Raw genomic sequence first — 12,064 nt, 5'->3', positions numbered from 1 at the left:
AAGAGAATTGTTTGGTTTATTGGGAAAGTAAAAGTCTGAATTAAACATGTTAACGTGAAGACTACTTTGGCACCTTAACATTACTTGTTTTTTATTTTTTTTTACGTAAAATAAATAGGGATGGTCCCAATCTCACCAATACCGATCCCAAAATGATGAGCCCTTCTATGTACATGATGTGAAAAAATGGAACATTAAACCATTTTAATTCAGACACATTTTCATTTACCTCTTCAAGGAGGCAAACAATACAGAAACCTTGCATGTCCATGAAATATTTACATAGTGGACACTTGTAGCGGGAGCACTACACTAATTCTATAGAATAATGGGGATGATTTGAAAAACTGGAATGAAGAATAAGTAAGTAATAATAATAATAATTAATAAGGAAATATCTTCACTATAACTCAACCAAAAATGTACCAAAATTTAAGAAGAAAAGACACAAATATTCAAGTACAAAAAGAGAAGAAAAGATATATAGAGGCAAGATAGAAGTCATAGACAGCAGTAGCAAATCTGAGCCGGTCAGAACAATGTAGCATTTCTGCCTGGCCAGTTTCACACTGGCCTTAGGATAAACACCGGCCCCGGGGCCACCATTTAGACTGACGCGAAGAGCATTCTGATCTGAAGTCATAATTCACCCGTAGAGGAATTTTTACTGCTTACTCGTGTCTGGATATTTGCATTAGTGTGACACTCTCTCTGAACACGAGCCATATGTGCCATGTTTTGCTCTGAGAGTATGTGTGTGCGTGTGTGTGGGCAAGTGTGTACGAGTTCCCTGGGGAGTGTGATATTACCCAGCATGGTCTGCTCCTGGGAGTGCTTCTATTACTGCCAGCTACGCCTCTCCTGGAGAGCATGATATTACACACACATACACTCGCTCCCACAGAGGTGACCCCCACTGGGCCAAATATCCCCCTCTACCTCCAACTCCAAAGCTATTTTTAAATATATATTTAAACTTGAGCAAGAGTGTGTGTGTGTGTGTGTGTGTGTGTGTGTGCCGCCTGCCGTCCCATTAAATCAATGTTCTCGACACGATCTCTGTCTGCTCAGGGCTCCTGCATCGTCTACAGCATTCAGCCTATCAAAACCTGCAGTCTGAAGACCCCCATCACTTGGAAAGCCAATCGCAAGGTGCAGCTCGCAGGAAAGTCTGTCACCTGGGTTTTTGTGGTCGCCTTGGCAACAGGCATCATCTGGAATTGGAAGGAGTTGAAATGGACTTTCAGGATGAATTCAAAAGATTAAAAAAAGAAAGAGTATCAAGTTTGAGAATTGATCATCTCAGACAGCATTTCAGATCCGAGATTGGCTTTATTTGAAGTTTTTTTTTTTTTTCAACAGATACTGTACATCTGTCCTCAAATCTTCTCGCTTCTCTCTCAATACGAATTTGGTCAATCCCTGAGATTTTCATGGATTTCTTCTGTTTTTTTCAGGCGCTGATTTGCTTTCTAACTGGGATGAGTCACACTGCTGTAGTGCTAAAAAAACAGGATTACACAACAAATTATCCACAACTTAAACCCCCTTCTTCCACCGTCTCTCCTGCAGCAGCAGACAACTGACAGGGGTTTCAATTCCACCAAAGTGGCCCTCAAATTAAGTAGATTTAATTAGATGTATCTGTGTCAGTACACTAGTTGGGAGTCAATTTTACAAGAAAAGCTGCCGTTCTTCACCGCACTTCTTCTCAGGACTAATTCAGCAGAATAATGAGCCATGTATCTGTGTGGCGAGGAAAAAAAAAAAAAAAACATCCCTACTTGCCTGGGCCACGTCGGCGTGTGAATAAAAGACAAAAGAGGAAGACGGAGGATATGAAGGACGGGAGGGAAAGAGAGAGAGAGAGAGAGGGATGATTGTGTGTTGCAAACATCTGTTTCCTGTGTTATATAAGCTGTGGGGGCTGGTCTCCCTTGGAGATATTAAAAAGTCCTGCTGCCACTGACCCCGCTTGTAAAACTACACGGCTGCTACCGCGTACCGGCCTGAACTTTTAGAGCCACATGCTCCATTAACAATGGGCCGACCTATTATGGATGTAAAAGTTAGCTGACGTATATACAGTATATTTAAGATATGCTAACCGAAATGAGGTCAGTGATCATAGAGAACTTAACAACTTGTGTGTCCTATGAAAGATCTGCCCCAATGCCATCGGCATCATTTGTTGTCACAGCCTCCTTCAGTCCAACCTCTTGTATATTCTTGTCTTCATTTTACCATGTCGACACCTCTCCAGCTTCACATCCAACTCATCCCTACGCCCATGACAAATCACTATATCATCATGAAACATCATGGTCCATGGAGACGCTTCCCTCACCGTGTCTGTCAGTCTGTCCATCACACCACAAAAGAGAAGGAGCTGAACTTTAATGTAAAAGGACTGCAAATCTTTCCACTGTTTCACTATCCTCATAAATGTTCTGCCAACACATTCACACTCCTCAAATCGTGACGGTGGTGAAGTGGACTTTTTCGTCCCAGAGTGATGCAGAAGTCTGTTTTGCTTGCTGACGCATTGGGCATTCAATTGAAGCTCATGTTTGACCAACACGTCACATAAAAGAAACAGAGGTTGGGGTAAGCCATAGGGAGGTGAAACATCTACATGAAAGGCTTTGACTCTGGCATCAACATAGGATACGAAAGTCCAATTCAAAATAGTCACTATGAGATGCCTGGGAGGAATGGGTTGCTTGGGTTGCTTCTGACTCTACTGACTCGCTCTGACTGCAACCGCTTCTTCCAAAAGACAAGCAACCCTTCCTCGGCATGAATCCATACCCGTCATCCACCCTATTGAAAGTCAGGTATCAAAAACGAAACAAGAAAAAAGTTAAAATGAAAATCCCACTTCTGCTTATTCACTTCTGTATCACAGTACGCAAGCTAAGCGTTGACAGCGACGTTGACAGTTGTAGGTATTAAGAGCGTTGACCCTGATCATTCCATATTAAGAAGTCTGTCGATAACACCCACATTTACATCGCATTAGATCATTCAGAAGTATTCTAAGTGAATGTTATCATCAACCTCCAAGGCAAGCGAAGAGAAAACTGTGCACGTAAAAGTTCCTCACTCAATAGCAAAAATAGTGACTACGTTTAAATAGCTGAACATGTTGAATGATGACTGTTTACGCATAAACAGAAGGATTCTAAAGACTTGTCATCACGGGTTGGAGCCTTTTAAAAGTCATTTTTCATGCAGATTATCAAAGGATGCTGTAAAGACTATGATGGTCTATAATAGAAAACGCTTAGGAAACCTCATGGTCACTCCATTAGCACGTGCTGGCTCAGTAAATGAAGTCCACTGTCATCACTGTATAGAATTCTATAGATCTCAAATCTGCTGCAAACGCATTAACCCGCACCATGTTTAAGCTAGATTATCCAAATGCAATAAATCAGGAAGTAGATACATGATAAACAGAGGATTACTGATGGAGTAAAATGTAGTTGACTAGAGAGCTCCAGGAAACAAGTATTAAGTAGAAGACTGGCAGTAAAAACAGTGAAAAACCTTAAAAAAAACGATACAACACAATTGAACAAGGGTTATTTTGTCCACAGGTGTTATTGAATTATCAAAAGTATCGAACCTTTTATCAATGTGGTCGCAGTTGGATTTCATGTTATTACATTGTAGCCCACTTTGTTAAAGAACAAGTGAATTGTTTGCATAAAGCACATGGAACACATGGTCAAACTCAAGGCGTCGGGGCCATAAGTGGCCTTCAAGATCATTTAATGTGGCCCCCTTTGGTGAAATAAATGTGGTGTTAGACGATAGTCTGGGTGGTGTATTGTGTACACTTCGACGATGAGAGTATGTTTACCATAAAAAAAGGAAAAGAAAAGAAAAAAGTCAGCTATTCGAGCAGCTTTAGGCTTGCCTCAATGGGCATTTCAAATCCTTAAGTCAACAATGTTGCAACCTAAAGCACAGGATAATTGCAAAGAAGACTTTTTCTTTTCTTTTTTCTTTAAATTAACAATTCACCTGTTGTGCCCACATACATTTTCTAAAGAACTAGGCTGCATTATTGCTAAGCGGTTCTCCACCATGAAGATTAAGACAGATTAACATCATACCCACATACAGTATTAAAACAAAACCCTGATCTTGGTTAGGTCTTAGAAGAGCAAATCCGTAACCCTTAACACAATTCAGACGCACAATCTTCTAGGGTTCTGTTTCCGAACATGGGCAAAGTTCATAAGTAGAAAGTCTGGTGCATGCAACGGGGTGATCACAGCCTGTTGTATCACCCTAGAGGAGTTAGGAACCCACTCGCCCACAAGCAAACGACTTTATTTGTCAATCAAGTTTTTCCTCATAGCTACCCAACATACTTGTTTTCATTCCTTCTCACTGCCTCCGTCACTGAGGTGGTGTAATCGACTGCGTTCATCTGTCTGTCTCTCCGTTGGCATTACATTTTGGTTGTGTTCCAGATTATCATCTGGACCCACAAATATTTTGAGCATGTTTGAACGTGGTCTCGAAGGCTGTGGTGATATTTCAAATGTTGAAAAAGGCACACAACTGCCAAGATAAAATAAATGTATCACAGTAATAATAGGGGAAAATCACATCTTCGCGGAGGTCTGCTCTCGCTGAGTGCTTTTGTAGTTTAATCGGTGTCCTTTAAATGTTTGGACAACGACAAAGTTTAATCTGCCATTATTTTGCAAAGAATAAAAATGTTCTTCCTCTTCATTACTTTGAATATAAAGCTCTTATATTAGTTATATAATCATTGATCTTTATAAGCATCGTGCTCTCACGGAGTTAAAATGTAGCATGCGGCTTCAGTTACACCATAAAACAAGCTGCTTCAGTTATATAAAAGTATGGCGACACACTCAAGTCAAACTCTTGGATTACAGCACTGCCTGATTGTCTGGGTGGTCGCTGTGATTTCATAAGTCTCTGAGATGAATATCAGTGCGTTGCTGTAACGCTTCTGATCTCCAGACCCGGTGCTGAACTCAGAGGGCAACACGTATCATTTAAGCATGTTTCCCAACACACTAAGGAATCCTGTTGGTAAACAACGCCATGGCAACCGGACGACTCACGCTGTCTCGAGCTCTCCAGCAGGCTCACACTCCCACATACAAGACTGGCACACACACACACACACACACACATACGCAGACATATGGAGCGCCATGCTTATTCTGAACTAGTCCCCATCTTGTCATCTGCCTGGATATGACCCAGAAATACAGTCACTGGAACAAATAGGCCACTGTCATATTCATCTCCACCTCTAGAAACTGATGGAAATGTTATTCTGTGTTCTTGGTGAGCCACGTTTCCACACTACTCTCCTTCTCTGTCTGCTTTACAGGAGAGTCTGGAACAAACGTGACTTCACCTCAGTAAAATCACGCCATTCTGAAATAAAGTCGGACAGAGAAGTGATACATCCATTCTGCACCTTTCTGCACCTTTATGTACTATATTTTAGAATGGACCGAACATATATTGTCCCTCTGCCTCACTACCCACGTTACTATAGTCAGGGGGCAAAGTGTGGGTCACGGGCCGTATGAGGCCGTATATTCACTCGGCCCTCATAAGTACTCTTTGGGACCATGATACAGGCCACGCAGAAATATTTTATCTTCTGTTCTGTGAATTTGAAGTTGCTCTATTAATATAAACACGAGCCACGTTAATGATTTTATACTTTAAAATGATTTATTATTATTTAAATACCTTTAGCGATTTATTTATTTCTTCCTTCTTGTATTTTGTGTGAGTTTTTAAAATTATTTAATTATTTTATCTTTAAAAACCAAGTACTATATTGACGATGTAATTTCATTTTCAAAGTTTATTGACATTTGACACCTGTAATTGCTGTTTTTATTACCATTAATGCTATATATTTATATAATATATAATAATTGATACAATATTTGCTAAATTATTCGACAAATGTTATATATTTTGTTATACATATATATTCAATGTCATATACTCAATGTCATATATATAAATATATATATATATCATATATCAGGATTTGTATATATATTTATATATACGTATATTTGTATGTATATATACATATATTTTATATATATTCAATGTCACACACACACCACACACACACACACATATATATATATATTTTTTATATATATATATATATATATATATATATCATATATCAGGATTTGTCTGCTTCTTCAGAACTGCCTTCACTTTTCTCAGCTTTCCTTATGGCGTTTCATTGGGAGTTAAGGATCGTGAAGGTTTGAGACGAGATTTCAAAATAAATAGAGCACTGGAGGAATCAGTTTGGCTCTTATTGAATGGAATAATTCACTGACTTTATTATATACCATGAGACAGAATGAGAGAATCGCTGCGGCGTCGGTGACCTGGCAACAACTGAACGCTTGAAGATCAGTCGACACATTTCCGTCTTGATATTTCGTCCAACCTCAATTAAAAATAAATATCCCAGACCCAAACGCTATCACTCATCGTTTCATCGCGCCACCCTTTGAACGGATTGGTGTCGGAATAAAATGACACAGACTCCATAATTGCAGCTTCCTGTAAAGCGCTGCACTTGGCAGGTAGAGCCGGAGTCTGCAGAGATGTGCCCTCATTTCTACGCCGACACGGCGCTGGAGTGTCCGCTTAAGCATTCATGCATGCTGGTGAGTTTGTGTTATGTGTGTGCTTTTCATTGTGCGTGAGGCGGGCCTCGTGTGTGAGCGCCAACATGCGTGCATGTTTGTGTGACAGAGGGGGAGTAGATTTGAAGGGTTAATTAGCATGCTGTCTTAAACGCTGTGCAGTGACAGGAAGACAAGACTGGCTGTCCTCGCCAAACTCACCTCCGCAGCACACATGCAGTACATCTACGCACGGTAATGCAAGACCAGGACAGGCGCTGTACACCTCAGTGCCCATCTCAACCTCATACACATGCTCATAAATATTCCCACACACACATACTCAAGCCAGTTTTCCCGTTGCTACAGCAAAAACATACTTTTATGTCAACTGTAACTCGGTTGCTATGGAGACATGTATACAAGAGATACTCTCCCCTTGTAGTCAAGGGCTAGATGACTGCATTGCATGAGGGGGTGTGCATGAAAACAAACTGGAGCGCACGATAACCATGTCCTCTGGCTCATGGAACTGCTATATTCCATAATATATCATATGGTTTTTTTTTTAACTAATCATAGCAGAGATTTTTAAAGAGATATTTTAACAACCAAACAACAGAATTAATCGATATTCTGTCAAGTATCCAAACTAGTGTTGGTATAACCTGCTCCAACAGAGCTGTGGTTTTGACTTTTACATTAAAAAGTACATGAAAATCTTTATGAAAACAAGGCAGGGTGCAACAGAAGGAAATGAAAACGGCAGCAAATCAAAGAGGCCAACAGAGCATCGGAAAAATATGAACCTGAGACACAAAATATAATAAATAAATAAGTAAATTATACAAACACACTAAACACAAGACTGAGAAGAAGTAGTGAGTGAAGAAAATTGGTTTTTAAAAATGCCCTTAATCTAACTGTACACAAAGAACAGATCAAGTAAATACATAATTCAGGCAGAAGAAGAGAATATAATTGCAAGAACTGAAAACACAAAATGAATTAAAAAGAAACAGATAAATATATATTAAGATACTAAACAAAAATCTGGGTAACTAAGAAGAAAAAAATAAGTAAAGCACTGAAGTAAATGAAAATACAAACTGCAAAAAGAGATAAACATGAAAAGAAATCTAAAAACTGACTGGAAAACAAAATGATTCAATCACGCAATCCTGAGTTGGACCCCATCCCAGCTACACAGGGTGAGAGGGGTCGCAACAGCTGAGCACAGGCAGACAACCACCATCTCATGCAGACAATTTTGGGGGATTTGGCAGCAAACCCACAAGCCTCTTGTTGTGAAGCACTTACATATCATTTTTTAATCAACTCAACACCCCCCCCCCCCTTGACACCCTCAGACACCAAACAAATTTAAAATCACGAGTAAATAATCCTCGGAAACACTTCCAACTCCATTCCATTCTTCAACACAAACAACACGATAAAAAGAGTCCAGGTTCACCCACTGGTCAAGAAACACTCCCACCGTCTAATCTCCTCCGGCGGGAACAAAAAAAAAAAAAAAAACACAGCGCATTGATCCTGACTGTTTGTCCCCCACCCCCGAACACCCTTGGGCGAGATGAAATCTAAAGTCTACTAGCATCTGTGTTATTAAATCCTCCAGAATTAATTTAGCGCTAATTGATTGAGGGATTCATTCCCTGTTTACCCAGATTCTTTAATGGAGGGAAATGCGATGGGGGAAGCCGGTATAAAAGACTTAAATCAAAAGCGAAATGCTGCTCCCACCGGGGACGCGCAGAACGTCAGCGTGAAAGAGAACTATGAAAGCAGAGATCATCAAGTATTGATAAGGCAGAATCTAGTACAGCTGTAGACAAAATAGAGAATATGTTTGACTTCAAGTTGGATATGCCTGCAAACTGCTGATAACCGTCTGGCTGGGAAATAAAGTAAAACCACACACCATATTAAAGAGCCTGCTGGTTACTGCCATCTCAGCCAACCTGTTACTCCAATTGCACAATAACGGTACAAAAAAAGAGGGATTAGGGAAACAACCTGAACGGAGGTGACTTATCGGAACGTCGGCCGCGCGACACCTTTGAACTTGCTGTTTATCTGACCACCAGTTGGGGAGGAGGAAACGTGAGGAGGAAACCACCCAGCTAATCTGGTTTTAATTAAAAACAAAACAGATTAAAGTGAAAAGACTTTTTTTTTTTTAAAGCAGTTTAAGCCGACACACTACTGGATGAAAATGAGTCTATTTTTAAATACTTTTGTTGTATCAAGAGGTGTCATGGGCATAACCTGTAAACAAAGCTAAAATTAGAAATGATTCATTTTGTGAAATGTTCCCTGAATTATGCAAGCGACAAGGGGAGAGGCAGAGTCCGCCGATATAGACACTTTCAGGCTTTTAAAAGTCTCCAAAATCCTTCACACTTCTCCAAAACCAGACCAAAAAAGAGAGGCAAAATCAAACATTTTGGGTTTTTTAGCTGCTACTTTCATCCAAAGAGATGCACATTAACCATCATGGAGGTCAGAATCAACGCAAGTTACTAACATCAAACAAGGTAGCGATGCAACAAACTTTCCAGGTGAGGTCTACACATGTGAGTCGGAATATCAGAAACTAATGTTCTATTTTCCACAAATTTTGGGGTCAATTAACAGCCATATTTTCACAGAAATAATCCTAAATAATAATAAACAGTATGTACATTTAAAGAGAAGTGAAATAGCATAATGTTGTGGCGACCGTGAGGTTGAGAAAAAAAGAAGATATGGTGTGTACCAATTACAGAGTCACTTTGAAAACGCACTCAACTAATCTCAGCCTGAATTAAAAAAACAAAAAAACGGTAGTCATATGGTTGAGACCATATGGGCTGGATTCATGAGACAGACTTTGTGTAGGTACAGTTGCTCGCATCCAGTCAGCGCACTCTTTTTTTTCCCAATTCCCAGACCAGGCGAACAAAAACGAAGCAGCGGTAAATCAGACGAGCCGGAGGAGGAGAGCGATGCCAACTTTCAAAAGGTGTCAACTTGCCAGAAGAAGAAGAGGAAGAAACAAACACTTACCTGGCTCCGATCTTTGTCCACCTTCTTGAAGCACTTGTTAAGCGAAAGATTGTGTCGTACAGAGTTCTTCCAGCCTGTGGGGGCGCTGGCAAAATAGGGGAAGTGCTCCAGGATCCAGCCATAAATATCTTTCACTGGCAGCCGTTTGTTTGGAGCGTCCTCAATGGCCATAAAGATCAAACAGCTGAATGAGTACGGAGGTTTTCTGTTGGCACCGGTCGCCAAGTCGTACGCCGAGTGGGCATCGCCGAGCAGGGGGTCGTCCGGGGACGGTGATGAGGAAGAAGGCGAGCGAGGGTGCTGACCGTCTGGGTCCTGCAACGGGGACACACTACGAAGCCCAGAGTGGCTGAAGCTGTTGAGCAGGTCTGTGCTCTCGTGGAGCCAAGAGAGACTTGTAAGTTCCTCGTCCTCGGCTTTGGAGAAAGAGGCAGACAAGGACAAGGAAAGGTCGGCCGCCTCCGCCTCCGATGCTGCCGTGACGGCGTCGCCCTGTCGGTACGGTGGGCTCATGCCCTGCGAAGCACTGGCTCCACTGCTGGGGCTCTGAGCCTTCTTACTGGGGGGCATGGTGGGTCCCATCCAGCCCAGGGCTCACTTCTGAAACACAAAGACAAACAGTCAGTTGACTTGTGATGGATGGTGGCATTTACTGTATGGCCATTTTAAACCTGCCGATTCCTCATTCTTATTGAATAATGTAAGTTACACAATATTTTCAATATGAATACCTTATTAAAATTCCCAGATTAAATTCTTCTGCAAATCGATAAAGCAATGAAAAATGAGAGAAAACAACTCGGAGCTGAACAAAAGTATAATTCGCTGACACGACCCCTACACAAATGTACAACGATACTTTCCGACATTAGCCAAGAGGAAATAAAAGGACAATTATAGAGTGTCGACGGAAGTGGCCCTATTCTAATTGAAAATCTCTGCAATGATATAAGAGCATTGCTGCGCTTGTTAGGCTCACACTGTGTGGCAATTGAAGGAGGAACAAGCGTGAGTGCCATGCCACATCGAGGAGCCTCACAACCGGGCCTTTGATTGTTCTCTAACAGAGACAGCTGTGAGACGGACATCGCCGGTAGCTACAGCAAAATGTAATCCGCTCCACTCACCATGAGCACATGTCAGACTGAATGCACATGCTCAAAGGCAAACACACTCGTACAAATATAGCAGTGGAACCTTAATTTCTAAAGTCTTTGGCAGCGGTGTTATTGTTGCGTAATAGCGTTCAGTCGGGTTCAAATCAAAGTGAGCTTTACGCTGTCGTTTAAATAATAGTAGCAACTCGCTCAGAGCATAGTCGCATTTTAGAACGTCAGTGCTGTTTTTACACTACACTGTTGTCCATCACTACACTGTTTACACACGACTGTTTCAAGTATTCAGAGCGCACTATGAAAAATCAGTTTATTTTGGCGGAAACGGCTTCATGCTTCAACTACTTCCTATGGGGCAACGGGGAAAGTGCCCCGTCAGTACGGGGCTCAGCCAATGAGAGCCATGAAAAGGTCGCACAAGACCCTAGAATGAGTTGCCCAAAGGGCCTCTTTCCAAGTTTTGTGATGAAATGGCCCATAAATTCAGCTCTTCTTCTGCCTCTGCTAACTGTTTTTGACACTGTTTTTAACAAGTGCTGTCGAACAGCCCCCTCTAGAACATTTTTTCACCAGTCACCACTGGATAGTGAGTCATAATGCACAGTTTAATTAGCTTTTTTTAGTGGCATGTCATTGAAGAGTGGCCACTGGATGTTGATCATTTAATCCTTAAGGGTACTTCAGTTAAGAAAATGTTCATGAGTCTCCCCTGGTCAGCCACTTTGGGTGCTTCATCTTATACCAAGTCCTGATGCAAGACGCTTTCAAACAAGAGGGAATCCGCACTGGAACACGGACGCATCACACAGCTAAACGAAGATCACGGGGGATTAAGCCCAGATATGTTCTGGCTGGCCCGTGTGGTGAGATCGCTCTCTAATCCAAGGTGATCATCTGCCGATCTGTCCCCTCACTCTGCGTGATTGACTGGCAGCTGTCACCCATGGCAACCCTGCTGCGCCTTCACAACTGTCAGTTTGCTACAGCTCCGACCGCTGTGTCACCATGGCAACAGGGCAACACAACTCATTCTACTACTTTCCCGTTTTCTCCTTTGTGCCTGTCAAGCTTCCACCTATCACTTTGTCCTTTTGCCCACACCCTTCCAGCAGCGCTGATAACCGCTCTTAGCTGTGGTGATAGGTGGAGAGGAGTTACTGAGCTAATTATAGGATGGTGATGTATAGCGCCTGAATGCGGAGCTGG

At 41.7% G+C, this 12,064-nt stretch overlaps 1 protein-coding gene across 1 annotated transcript in view; it reads right to left on the bottom strand.

Moving 5' to 3' along the window:
- Positions 1-12,064, bottom strand: part of ches1 (checkpoint suppressor 1) — a 65,677-nt gene that overhangs the window by 27,635 nt on the left and 25,978 nt on the right. Inside the window, exon 2 of the mRNA XM_053880262.1 lies at positions 9,744-10,343. Within this exon, the coding sequence (XP_053736237.1) occupies positions 9,744-10,325 (582 nt within the window). The 5' untranslated portion in view covers positions 10,326-10,343. The remainder of the gene's footprint in view (positions 1-9,743; positions 10,344-12,064) is intronic.

This window comes from Synchiropus splendidus, chromosome 12 (assembly GCF_027744825.2).
Source record: "Synchiropus splendidus isolate RoL2022-P1 chromosome 12, RoL_Sspl_1.0, whole genome shotgun sequence".
Taxonomy (NCBI): domain Eukaryota; kingdom Metazoa; phylum Chordata; class Actinopteri; order Syngnathiformes; family Callionymidae; genus Synchiropus; species Synchiropus splendidus.
Note: the sequence above shows the minus strand (reverse complement) of the source record. Positions and strands in the feature narration are given on the sequence as shown.